The following is a 14,077-nucleotide window of genomic DNA, read 5'->3' on the forward strand; positions in this document are numbered from 1 at the left end:
AAAATATATTTTTAGGGAAAAGTTGAAAGTATCAATTTTTCTTAGAAATAAATTTTCAAAAAAAAGTATTTTTGGGGAAAAGTTGAAAGTATCAATTTTCCTTAAAAGAAAAATAAATTTCCAAAAAAAAGTATTTTTTGGGAAAAGTTGAAAGTATCAATTTTCTTTGAAAATCAAAATTTCAAAAAAAATATTTTTTGGGGAAAAGTTGAAAGTAACAATTTTCCTTAGAAATAAATTTTCAAAAAAGGGTTTTTGAGGAAAAGTTGAAAGTATCAATTTTCTTTGAAAAATCAAAATTTCCAAAAAAATATTTTTGGGGAAAAGTTGAAAATATCAATTTTCCCTACAAAAAAAAATCATTCTTTCCTTCCTTTCTATCTTAATTTTGATTTTATTTTTTTTCTTTTAAATAATCCGACGACGGAGCCTCTGTAAGTGAAACAGTAGTTTTTCTTGCATACTCTTGAGGTGAGGGAATTTTCTCAATTTTCTGCTAAAAGTATTAGAGTCAATTGAGAATAATTTCCAATAATTAATTATTTGGTAAAATTTTAAGGCTTTTGGATAACACAAATTTAAGCTGGTACCATCTTTTGATGGGCGTTATGAGGGTGCTATAACCTTCCTCACACGTAACCGAACTCCCGAACCCTGTTCTGATTAGCAGACCTGAACCTATTCTTTTAGGGACCCTTAAACTTAGGTGTTCCCTAAAAAGACAGATTCTTTAAGTGGCCAATCGCACCTAGATAAAAAAGATTGGTGGCGACTCCCTAAAAGTCAATGTCTAGCGATAGATCCCCGGATCTAGACGTTACGACACCCTTTAAAATAAAAGTAGTGTTATATCTTATATATTAATTTCTGTGACCCCTTTTGTTCCACGTTGATCACTTGAGTTTCCAAAGAATTATGGGCCTGATGCCTACGTTTCCTTAGGAATGTAGGTATTTGGGCTTTTTTTCTCGAATTCGTAAACAAAATCTGTCCTCAAAATCGAAAGCGAACCACTGAGAATGACGTCTATTGTGTATAGGTGATAATTTAATTTAATTATTTTAAATATTATATAATATTATAAAATTTTAAAATTTGATTAGAATTTAAATTGAATCATATTCAAATGGAATTAAATTTTATTAGTTAGATTTAGTTTATAGATTTTAATTTTAATTTTATTATTTTAATGTATTATTTTAATATAAAAATTTTGATCTAAAATTATTTTTTTATTTTATAAAATTTTAAAAAATATATAAAAATTTAAAATTTGATTAGAATTTAATAGTTAGATTTAGTTTATAGATTTTAATTTTAATTTTATTATTTTAATATATTATTTTAATATAAAAATTTTGATCTAAAATTATTTTTTTATTTTATAAAATTTTAAAAAATATATAAAAATTTAAAATTTGATTAGAATTTAAATTGAATCATCATTTAATTCAAATCGAATTAAATTTTATTAGTTAGATTCGATTTATAGATTTTAATTTTAATTTTATTATTTTTATATATTATTTTAATATAAAAATTTAATATATTAAAAAAATTTGATATAAAATTATTTTTTTATTTTATAAAATTTTAAAATATATATAAATTAAAAATATATATAATTTGATTTAATTCTGTTTTTTAATTTTTATATTTTTTATCTAAAATTTAATCTAAATTTAACATATATATTTAATATTTAAATTTAATTTGAATCAAATAAAAAATATTCAAATTAAATCTAATATTATAATTTTAAATTATTTTTTAAAATTTTATTTTTTTCCCCTATTATCCTGATTTTATTTTCTCTTAAAGTCAAACCATGTTTGGATCTATTGTACGTCCATGCCTACCTTTAATTTTTATTTTTTTAATAAAATATTCTATATTTTGTGTGAAAGGAATTTCGGCCCAATTTCTAACTCATTTGATAGCGCAAATGTTTGTTGCTATTTATACTTATATTCAAAATTAATTCACAAAAAATCAATTTAAATCAATTAATTTTTTAAAATTGTCTCTCAGCAAATTTGTACAACATTTTAAGTAATTTAGAAGGGACTGGTCAATTTTATAAGCATTAACATGCTTTAAAAAATTAAAGGAAAAAAAGAAGTCATGTCATGTCAGCCATTGTTTATCCATAAACCATAATCTGTAAAGCTGAATTGATGGAAAGAATCAAACAATGGAAACCACGCATTTGCAACTGCATTGATGTTATTCCTTGTTGTTATTATGTTAAACAGTCCAAGTAAGCCCAAATTACGAAAGATCGAAAAGGTCATTAACAAAATATCTTATCTGTCCGACACAACCACAATCAACTATAAAATGCTGTAAGGAGGAAGGATAAAGGGTGACAACAATCTCTTGACGTAGTTGGTAATTACGTCGGTAATGAGGCGTAAATGATAATGAGCCACAGTGATAATTGTAGGATCGAGATTGTGGTTAACAGCTAATTGAAAACATTAAAACGAGTTTTATAAATTGTACATGTGTGGATTTGATTAGAAGGGCTCATCGTGGGCCTGCAGAGAGGTGGCAATTTCAAGTATAAGGTAGTAACATGACTGGAACCCAACCTGAAACCTTTGGTGGTGAATCAAAGTTTGCAGTTTTCATGTCAGGGATTTGACACCATTATTTAACACGAATAGCGATTTCAATTGTCAACGTAGAAATCACAATCGTGGTTAAAGTCTGGGCTTAGGTTTAAAATGTAATTTGAGGCCAGCCCAAGCTTAAAAGAGAAGAGATTGAACTTGTGAGACCAAAAAGCTCGTAAATTGGCAAATGCAGTCCATCCATCTTTGTCCCCAGCCTTTTAAAGTCCAAAGGTTGCAAATGGACTGAATTTCATGTTCGGACCTGTCCTGTAAAATGTGGGAATTGGGCTCCACCTTTTAAGCTCTCACGCCTAAGTTATTTTTAAACTCCGCTACTCACTTACATAACTAGTGAAAAGAATATTACAAGTTTCAAATTTGTAATTTTTAAGTATCAACTTTAATAACATATCAATTGAAATAAGGATAGTCGACTTAAACATTCACGAACTTGAAATTTTTTGGTTTTGTTTTTTTTTTTTTAAATGACATAAGACATAGCCCACAGGAGTTTGTGTTAATCTTCATGGTAAAATTTCTAATTATTTAAATATATGATACAAGTTGTTCATCTTTTGAAGAAAAATCAATCTGATCCAACCCAATTATGGACAAATTGGGGCTCAGTTTTGAAATAGTTTGGGTTGGTTACGGGTTCTCTTTGTAAATGAAGAAAGCCCACTCTTACAGAAATGGAAAAAAGAAAAATCTAAGTCTAACCGTTAATGACCCATTGATGTCTTGATCCAATCCGTCCTAGAAAAATCAAGCCGAATCGATTTGATTTAATTACCTAACTTTTGCCTAAAATAAACCAAGGAGACTGAAATACTGCCGGTCGTTACATGCTAATGACGAGTTCTTACTTAATTAATTTTTTTTTTTCAGATTAGAATAGTTAGATACTTCAAACCATAAAAGCACCGTATTATTATCTATATGACAAAAATAAATAAATAAATAAAATTGTGATTCGAATAATCTTATACAATCGACATAGCTCACAAGAGAATTAACTCATTCATCATGTACTTGAAAATAAAACAAGACAAACACAAAACTTATCATTAACCATAAAATCCAAAAACCATTATAAAAATCAAAATCTTAAGATTTTAGCAATCAAAATCATCTTTTGCGTAAAAGAAATTAATAATGCATGTTTGGACAGTCAATACCCACTTTTTATTTCTTTCAGATTCTTCTCCAACAAAGGTTATAGGTCAAGTGTAGTATTGTGGCATGGTGTGTTGATATAATGAGTGGAAGAGGAAAGAACTTGACGACGGAAATAGTATTTCTTTTTTAGGTAAGGGGAGGGAGCAGAAATAAAGGTTTTCTTGGAGTTCAATTTGAAAGACTGAGTTTTTACTGTTGAGGATTTCCTGAAGATATTTGTGTTTATTAGAGAGAATGTTTGTCAGCGACAACAAACGAGACACTCATGTTGGTACCAGTTACAGTGTCTATCGCCGGCAACATTGTCTAATACATCAAATATAAATCCTAAATAAAATAAAATAAATATATTATATTAAGTAGGCCACGTAGACATAATATAGTGCTTACATATATTGAAGTATTTAAGAAAATAAGTTTAAAAGTGGAGTAAGAAAAAAAAATTAAAAAATCAATTTAAAATCATAATATTTGATTTGATTTATATCAATTTTTTTAATTTGATACAGATTAAATTTAAATATTAAAAGTATATATAAAATTCGAATCAAATTTTGAATAAAAAAATTAAAAATTAAAAAAAAATTGAATAACCAAATTATATATATATTTTAATTTTTATATATATTTTAAAATTTATAAAGTAAAAATAATAATTTTATATTAAAATTTACTTAAATATATTAAAAATTTATATTAAAATAATAAATAAAAATTAAAAATCGATAAACCAAATTAAATCGAACTGATATAATTCAATTTGATTTGATTCAAATAGAATGAAAATTCAATTCAATTTGAATTAAATTTTAAAATTTTATAATATTATACAATATTTAAAAAAATCGAATTGAATTCGATTCGAACTGAACCGTTATAATCTTTATTTTAAAGTACTCTAATTTAGGAAAAAAAGTTTAATTAATCTTAATTGGTGAAAAGACTCCGTTAATGACTTAATTCCTCTGTCTTCGAAGCAAAATTTTCTTCGTATTGCTGACTGCTGGTGACAAAGATTTTCGATGCCAGATGCATGTAGAAGTTAAAGTTTCTACAGTAGTCATAGTTTGAAGATAGAAGAAATGTCTAATCTTTGAACATTCTAACGATGATATCGTCCTATCAACTAAAACACTACCACCATTCTTGTACATGATATTGACACATTTGAAAACTACAAAAAATTGAATTTTATCAAAACGTGATAGGTTCAATTAGTTAGGATTGTCTTTCTCGATAAAAAGATCTTGGATCGTTTGAGTTCTATCGATAATTATTTATTGAAGTTATCTCGAATGCATGATTTATAATTATCTGTCTTAAAATGTCAAGTACAATATATCTTACTTTGATCTAAGAGACTGAACAATCTATTTATCATAATTTTTTTCTTATTAAAAAAAAATTAAACTTTTTCCTATATTCCTTCCCTGGTGGCTGGTGCTATAGTGGGAACCAAATGTACCTGTCCTCCAATTTTGAATGAAATTGAGCTATATTGAATATCACAAATCTTTGAGTCAAGTAATACTTTTTCGTATTTAAGTTATATTAAATGTATCAACAAGTCACTAGGTTATTGATCAAATAACATGTTTTTCATTTTATTTTTCAAATCGTTGAAATTATAGTCTTTTAAAAAAACTGCCAACCATTTTTTAATCTTGCTAAACCATGGATCCTGCCATGCATATATAATCCAACCTAACTTTTAAAAATCAAATTGATTAACTATAGTGACTCCATAATTACGTCGGTAAGATGCCTGTTTTATGGTGGATGGTTTTCTTACACTATAGTTTTATAAGCACTCAAATTGCTTATTAAGATAGAAATTAGAATTAAACAAAATAAATCATCATGCAAAAAACCCTCATGTGATCTGAAGAAAAAAGGGGTGAAGCCAATACAAAAGAATAAAAGCATAGAAAAATAATTGATTGGCTTTTTCTAGGCCTCGATTTCAAGAAATTTTGGACATAAACTTGTGACAATATCTCGAGCCATGAGTTCCCTTTTGTCACATAGCGGTTGGCTGAACTTTCATGTTACTCTTTTGCTAATCCTAACTTTCAAAATTTGTTGTTTCCGTGGGCGTGTCCGAGGGGGCAGATGATGGCTTCCAAGGACGAAGAAGATGATGACGATCAAGACAAAAAAGAGACGTGTACAAAGGCTAACATCGACATGTATATCGCGCGCGCATGCCACCGTCCCAAGCAGCTGTTTGCTAGACCATTCATAGAACTTTTGGTTGAAAAGTTGGGTGCCATTGCGAGACTGCATCGTCGACATGTAGCCGACCGTGCTCCAAGACAAAATCTTAGGGATACATTTTATACCCTAGCCTCATATTGATAACATTTTAGAAAACATTTTGCACAAAAGATTTAAACATTTTTAAAGCAGCCAATCCATTAGTACAATAAAGATAAGATAGATTTTTTTTGGCCGGAAAAGCTAAGATAGTTTAGTTGTTGCCTAAGCAACAAAACAGAAGAGGTTGAACAAGTAAGTCAAAACTCATGTGTGCAATTGGGTCCACAGATAACCGTCCAAATATTTATTTTGTCAATTCTCAACCAAAAACGTTCTTTGGGAACCCTTAAAAAGAGAAAACATAACCAATAATCAATTAAAAGTTGAGGGTTAAACGCTTTGTCCCCTTAATTAAAGAAATTAAAGGCTAAAATAAAAGGTTGAAGGTTAAATGTTTTGTACCCCAATTAAAGAAAGGAATTAAAGGCTAAAAGTTTAAACAGATATCATAAATTCTTGACACTTGTGAAGCATTTTGTGCAGCAAACAGCAAGTTTTGAGGTAGAGGTGTCGAGACCTGAGCGATTGATTTGTCATTTGCAGGCCCAAGGTCAACAGTGAATCTCTTGGTCGGTCATAAATGGAGGGAGCTTGGAAATTTGGTTGGAATGTTTCTAAAAGGAATTTCAGTTGGAAATTGAGGTCAATGTGTCAACTTTTTTCCTTCTTTTCTTAGTTTATAAAAGGCCTCGTGGATTGGGTGGACTAGCACCCTTTGTGTAGAGAGATTAAAACCCCCCTTTTAAAAACCACGAAGTCTTAAAATCTTAGCAGCCACCCCATTAGCTATCTCTCATTCATACTATACCCAAATTCCCCTCTGGGTTTTACCCTACGTGTCTCTTTTTTTCTTTCTCTTCACAGAAGTCCAGAATCATGTGCTGCTTTCCCTCCTCTTGCAAACAGAGTGTGGACCACGAAAATCTTACTTCAATCAAAGTACAGGAAACAGACATGTTAACTCCTTTGAACCCCAAGAACCCAACAGAACACAAACAAGACCAGAATTCAGAAAAGACTTGTCTGTCTCTTGTAATTGGAGAAGCAAAATGCATAGCCAACATAGCTTTTCCGATGGTACTAACAGGGCTTTTGCTCTATTCTCGCTCCATGATTTCGATGTTGTTTCTTGGCCGTCTAGGTGAGCTCGCTTTGGCCGGTGGCTCGCTTGCTATTGGATTTGCTAACATCACTGGATACTCAGTTCTCTCTGGCCTAGCCATGGGAATGGAACCCATCTGTGGCCAAGCTTTTGGTGCCAAAAGATACAAACTTCTTGGCCTCACCATGCAAAGAATGATACTTCTGCTTCTATTGACTTCAATCGTTATAGCGTCTTTATGGTTCAACATGAAAAATATCCTTCTCTTTTGCGGTCAAGATGAAAATATTGCCAATGAAGCTCAATCCTACATTCTTTATTCTCTACCCGACCTTCTAGCACAATCCGTTTTACATCCTTTGCGTACATATTTGAGGACTCAGTCTATAACTCTGCCTCTGACATACTGTTCTACTCTGGCTGTTCTTCTCCACATTCCCATTAACTACCTTCTTGTTTCTGTGCTCAACCTTGGAATCAAAGGCGTTGCTTTAGGCTCCATTTGGACGAATTTCAATCTCGTAGGTTCATTGATCGTTTACGTTAAAATCTCCGGGGCGTGCAAGAAAACTTGGGGTGGAATTTCCTCAGAATGCTTGAAAGGTTGGAAATATTTATTGAATTTATCCATTCCAAGCTGCATTTCAGTTTGCCTGGAATGGTGGTGGTATGAAATCATGATTTTGCTATGTGGATTGTTGTTAAATCCACAGGCAACCGTTGCTTCAATGGGCATTTTGATTCAAACCACATCTTTGATATACATTTTCCCATCTTCCTTAAGTTTTGGTGTGTCAACAAGAGTTGGAAATGAACTTGGAGCTAACAATCCAAAGAAAGCAAGACTGGCTGCAATCGTTGGCCTCTCGTCGAGCTCCATACTAGGACTTTCAGCATTGGTTTTCGCTATACTGGTAAGAAAAAATTGGGCTACCATGTTCACCGATGACCCAGAAATCATTGCCTTAACATCAATGGTTTTGCCTATACTTGGACTTTGTGAGCTAGGAAACTGCCCACAAACAACAGGCTGTGGAGTTTTAAGGGGAACCGCAAGACCAAAATTGGGAGCAAACATCAACCTGGGTTGCTTCTACCTGGTAGGCATGCCAATTGCAGTATGGTTGAGTTTCTTTGCCGGGTTTGATTTCAAAGGTCTTTGGCTTGGTCTTCTAGCCGCCCAAGCCTCATGTGTGGTGACCATGTTGTTCATTGTGACAAGTACAGATTGGGAATTTCAAGCCTGGAGGGCGCAGGAACTTACCAGAGCCATTCCTATGGATGATGCTGGCCATACCAATCAGGATGGAACATTAAAAGTTGATTCTGATTCCCAAGAATCTACAGGAATATTACATGACATAAAGCAAAACAACTTACCTGTTTGATTTGGAACAGAAGGGGTTGATTTTTCTAACCAATTTTTTTCATGTAAATTTGATCAAAACATTAGCACTGTACCTTTAATAACGTCCAATTCATGTAAAGTATTAAGCGGGGACGGAATTGAAATTTAAGGATAAATAAGTTGGCACAGACTTTGTTTTCTGCATTGTTCTCTTGTTTCAGAATAGAAAAGAAAAACAGAGCGTAGATTTTGTTGGCAAAAAGGTACAAGTTTTTAAGCGGGCAATGTTTGTTCTGTCATTTTGTATGGAAGCGCCTTGAGCTGTGCGTAACAATTTCCTCAAACGGGTATCAGAGGATCAACATCGTAATTGGAGCGTAGGAGTCCATGGTGGAAAATGGCACGTGGGGATTTCGTTTTAAACACTCATGTCGGCTGCTTGGAATCCAACGTGCCAGTGCCCGTGCCCAACCGATCACCATTTTCACTGCCGACTCCGTGAATCACTCTTTCTGCCTTAAACGTGGATTATTTGAACAAAGTCACTCCATCTCATAAATCGATTACAGTAACTTTAGATAATAAAAAGTTGAGTTTAAAAAAAACATTTTTTTATCAGAAAATTTAAAAGTAAGAGAAGTTACCTCATTTTTAAAATAAAAATAAATCACCAACTTATAAAAAAAATAAAAATTTTTAAAATTTTTAAAATTTCAGATAAAGGTGTGGGATTTTAATTTTATTCTAGATTTAACTCAAAAGTTTTGGATAAGCTTGAGAAACTTTTAATTGTGATTTGTAAAAGAAAAGTCCAGTTCAAGTTGTCTTCTAGCTAGCACTTTGACTGTAGCTATCGCTAATTGCGTTGCAAAATTTGGTGCTTCTAAAGCATTCTTTCTTGTGGACAGGATTCAACCAAATTCACCAAGTCAATAAAAACAGCTAATCAAATCCATCAAAGAAGTTCAAGAACCTTTTTTGGGTGTGAACTTAGTAGGTACGTTGTTTTCATCTTGTTTAGACCAAAAATAATATTGGCTTTACTTTACTTTCAGAAATACCAATGTCTGAAAGGATTACTCCTTTGTCTTGCCAAACCAAGACACACATTCTTTTGCCCGCTTTTCACTGGTCGAGATCGTGACTGGATATTATCTTCTTTGTCTCTATCCTTTTTTTTTTTTTTTAAATCCAAGTAACCAACTCGAATTATGGGATATTGCAACAGTTGCATATACCTGCATTTGGCTTCTATAGCAGGCTCTTCCTCAAAACTAAACATTACATAATGCGTCTAGGTTTGGGTCATCCCTTTTTAACTTTTAGCTCAATTTGAACATAAATGTTCATGTCGAGCTGATCTGTTGGGGTATAACTTTAAAATTAATAAGAAAGGAAAAAAAGTTTGAGAGCGATTTCAATATTTATATTCGATGTTTAAGTTCGAAATCGATAAAAAAAATAAATAAATAAATAAAAGAGTATAAAAATATTAGATAAATAAAAAAATATTTAGGTGTTACTATTTATAATTAAAAGATAAAAAATTTCATGTAACTCAAGCTATTTGAGATCAATCTTGTGGTCAAAGATGAGTTAGAAGACCAAGCTAACTTGGACGTTAATTGTCCACTCAAAAGACGATAAATCAACATTGAAAGGGATCCAATGATCAAATTGATGAGATAATCGAATTATTATAATATTATAATCTCATATCAATTTCACATGTAAGATCAATTTAAAAATCTAAAATATTTTTAATTATATATTGACAATCTCTAATGAGAGAAAATGATCAAAATGTACTTAAAACTTAATAATATCTCAAACAATATAATTCAACCTTTTCCAATGAAACTCTTTGACCTTCCTTTTTTTTTAATTTTTTCCTTCTTTTTCTTTCCATGAGATTCAGCGTCATACAATCTACCAAAAAAATTTTCATGGTACAAATAAAATTCAGTTTTGAAAGATTTTTGTAATTAATATATTTTTTTTCTTACATTTGATGAGAATAGTCCATAATTAACTGAAATATATATATGTGTGTATTTATATATATATATATATATAATAGAAAGAAAGAAATATATATCATTAATTACTTGTCAAAATGCCAATAATTTTCTGTTTAAATGATAAGGAATTAATACTTGATTACGAGAAAGACTTGCATAAATCTCTAATTTCCTATAGCAGTTGGGTGATATTTTCTTATATTATTTTTAAGCTAAATGCTAAACCATTCATCGATTTTGTTTCGTCCACTATGTCTTAAAAATGCATATCGAAGCTTTATGTATATGCTTATTTTTATAATATGCAGTCTTCCAAGGTAGCCAATTCACAAACACCTCAATCTCACTTAATTGGCTAGCCTTTTTCCATTAAATTATTGCAAATCAATTCAATCTTTTGGTCAGTGATAAATTCGTTTTTGGTCATGATTCCTCTTCCAAAATGACAACGATAATATAATTTTTGTTAATTAATCAGTTGCCTTTTGACATTTGTAAAACACCCAGTCTAATCTGTTGACCTTTTCTGGTAAACAATGGCGCAAAAGTTAAGAATATATATACATATATATATATATATATATATGAAGTTGAATGTTTCTTGCCATTTTATTTTATTATGTTTTCGGCAACTTTCTTTTAAAATGATTTATATCCTTCTAAAGACTACATATATATATATATATAATTAATGATTAAAAAAATATAAAATTAAAAAATTTTACGTTAATATAAATTATTTTTTAAAATAAATATTTGTTATAAAAAAGATTATGATCTAAAAATAAAAAAAATTATACGTGTTGAGATTTAAATTATATATATATATTTAAATATTATATTTTAAAAATAATTATATAAATTAATTGAATTAAGTTTATAATTCAAAATACCTTTAATAATATTTCAAGTTGAGGCAATTACTCAAAATCATTTATATCAATTTATTTATCATTAAAAAAATAAAAAGTAAAGCACTTTTGAATCAAAATCTCGCTAGATGCAAGAGATGTAGATAATAAGAAAAAAGAAAAAAAAAAACTTTTCATTTTTTCTTCTATTATAGAAACTTTTTAATGACTGAAATGAAGTATTTAAAAAAATTTAGAAAATAAATTTAGAAACCTGCCAATCAGCAGCTACAGGACAATGGTTGCCCCATCAGCTGCCGAAGACTCTTCCATTATCTAATGAAAAGACAAGACGGTGCCGCCGGCTCACCAAACCTTGTTTCTGTCTTGCATTAAGCCCTAAACAAAATGGGATAGTTCACAAAAGAAAATGTTAAACAACAAATCAGGGATAGTTAAATGTCTTCACCTCATTTTAAAAGCATCAAATGATAGCTTGGTTAAACTTGTTTAAAGAATTAGGTAATGAGAGTATGATTCTGATCATGTTGATTAATGTCAACGAAATTGACACCTTAAAAAGATAATGTTAAAAAAGAAAGTTGGAACAGATAAAAACGATGAAAAGCATTTCTTCAATGTTTGTAAGACACCTTGTTTTAACAAGATTAAAGTGCCGGTCGGTGGTCAATTGAGCATAATCCTTCCACTAATCCCTGAGTTATCTTGATATGTTTGTCTTTTATGGAATAATAATCTAAGTTGTGATAATGCTTCAAACCCCACTACCTTTTTTTTTCTTTTTACAAAATGTAAAATTTCGTTAAAGATAAGAACAATGTAAGATTTGAATTCAAATTTTAATTTAATTGATTTGTATAATTATGATATTCAATATGTTTTAAATCCGAAACCTATCACTTGAAATTTTTTGTTATATTTTTAGGTTGCAGTTTCTTTTGTTTATATATATATATATATATATATATATAAGTTAATATCATAAATTGTAATTAAATTATAATAAAATATTCAACATAATACTTAAATTTAAAAATTTTTTAATATAATATATGAACTTTAAATTTATTAACTAATGTAATACTCATTTCTAACATAATCAGTTATAAATGATGATATATAGTAAAAAAACAATCATTCAAATATCAGATTAATTAATAAATTTATTATTTAAAATATTATATTAAATATTTTTAAAATTTAAAATTTATATTAAATATTTTATTATAATTTAAGAATCATTTGTAACATTAATTCTAAAAAAACCAATGTAAAATTTTAGTTGTTTAATGAACAGCATGAAGTAGCTCTTTTGATGTCAGACATGAATCATGGTCCATGCTTTGACAGCCTCATGCACATATTTTCAAAGTATAATACGAACGTCTCCATCGTCAAACTAATTAATCAGCAAAGATAATATATAAGCCAACAGAAAATTGTTTGATTGAGTATTAAATTTTTAATTTTAGTTATTAAAATTTAATTTTTGATAATTTTTAAATAAAAATATATAATATATAATCAATCACGTGTCACAGACCTAGAAAAACGTTCTGAATTTCACATCGAACGTAATAGAAAAGTCACTGGGATATAAAATGGTTCACACCACTTTCACTTTTTGAGGTGTCTTTTGTAGGATAAAATCGTGAGGTCAGGGGGTCAGAACGGACAATACCTCATAAGGGTGTGAACTGTGACAATTAGGCTGATCCGGGACGCCAGAAGAGTGAATGTTCGGATCTCGGAGTCGCACGGGTTCGGAGCTTGAGTCTCGACCCGTGACAAGTGGTATCAGAGTCAGCTCTAAACTGTTCGATCTACGTCAAGCACCTCGAAGAAGGTAGACAAAGGTGTGAACCATGACAGTTAGGCTGATTCGAAACTTCAAAAAGGTGAATGTCTGGATCTCAGAACCGCACGAATTCGAAGCTTGAGTCTCGACTCGTGACACATGAGTTATGCTAATTAATTAATGTCTTTTTATTATTCAATTTATTTTTATTAATTCTAAGTAGGTAAGTATATCGAATTTACCTTTTTTTTTTTTTTTGTTTTATACCATAAAAGAGTAGCACAAATTTATGGCCGAAATTAACATAAAGTCTAGACTAGTAAACATATAAAATTGGTTTGACCATAAACAAGAATAAATTCGACTTTGCACGTGCGGGTGCTCACCTGTTTCGAAGAGTCGAATCTAATGCTTTTTTGGTCATTAAATCAAAAGGTGGGGGATTTAATTTCCAATATTTATATAAGTAAAATGCATTTCGTAAGATCTCTTCAATATTTAAAAGCCTAGGCATTTATTAGGCTATAAATAAAAGATTAACAAATATGCTAACCCACATATATACCATAAGAATTAACCACTTAAATAGCAATTATATTATTATACTTTTATAAATCCAAACGTCGTGTCTTGTTTGAACATAAACCCAAACTATGATTGTTGTTTTCATCCTTTTTTATACAAAGTACATGTTTTATCATTGTATCATATTTTTTATTTGATATATACATTTGAGTAATATTGAAGAAGGAAAATGGAGTTCTTATGTTGATTTTTAATAAAAATAAATAAATAATCATTGATTAAACTATATATATAT

The 14,077-nt window shown here is 29.8% G+C and overlaps 1 protein-coding gene across 1 annotated transcript; it reads left to right on the top strand.

Moving 5' to 3' along the window:
• The first annotated feature begins 6,523 nt into the window (after positions 1–6,523).
• Positions 6,524–8,770, top strand: LOC111277783 (protein DETOXIFICATION 49-like). The gene has a single exon (XM_022864203.2). The coding sequence runs from the start codon at positions 6,993–6,995 to the stop codon at positions 8,604–8,606; it is 1,614 nt and encodes a 537-aa protein (XP_022719938.1). The 5' UTR covers positions 6,524–6,992; the 3' UTR covers positions 8,607–8,770.
• The last annotated feature ends 5,307 nt before the right edge of the window (positions 8,771–14,077 follow it).

This window comes from Durio zibethinus, chromosome 17, assembly GCF_047325235.1.
Source record: "Durio zibethinus cultivar Kanyao isolate XHJ-2024 chromosome 17, ASM4732523v1, whole genome shotgun sequence".
NCBI classification, from domain to species: domain Eukaryota; kingdom Viridiplantae; phylum Streptophyta; class Magnoliopsida; order Malvales; family Malvaceae; genus Durio; species Durio zibethinus.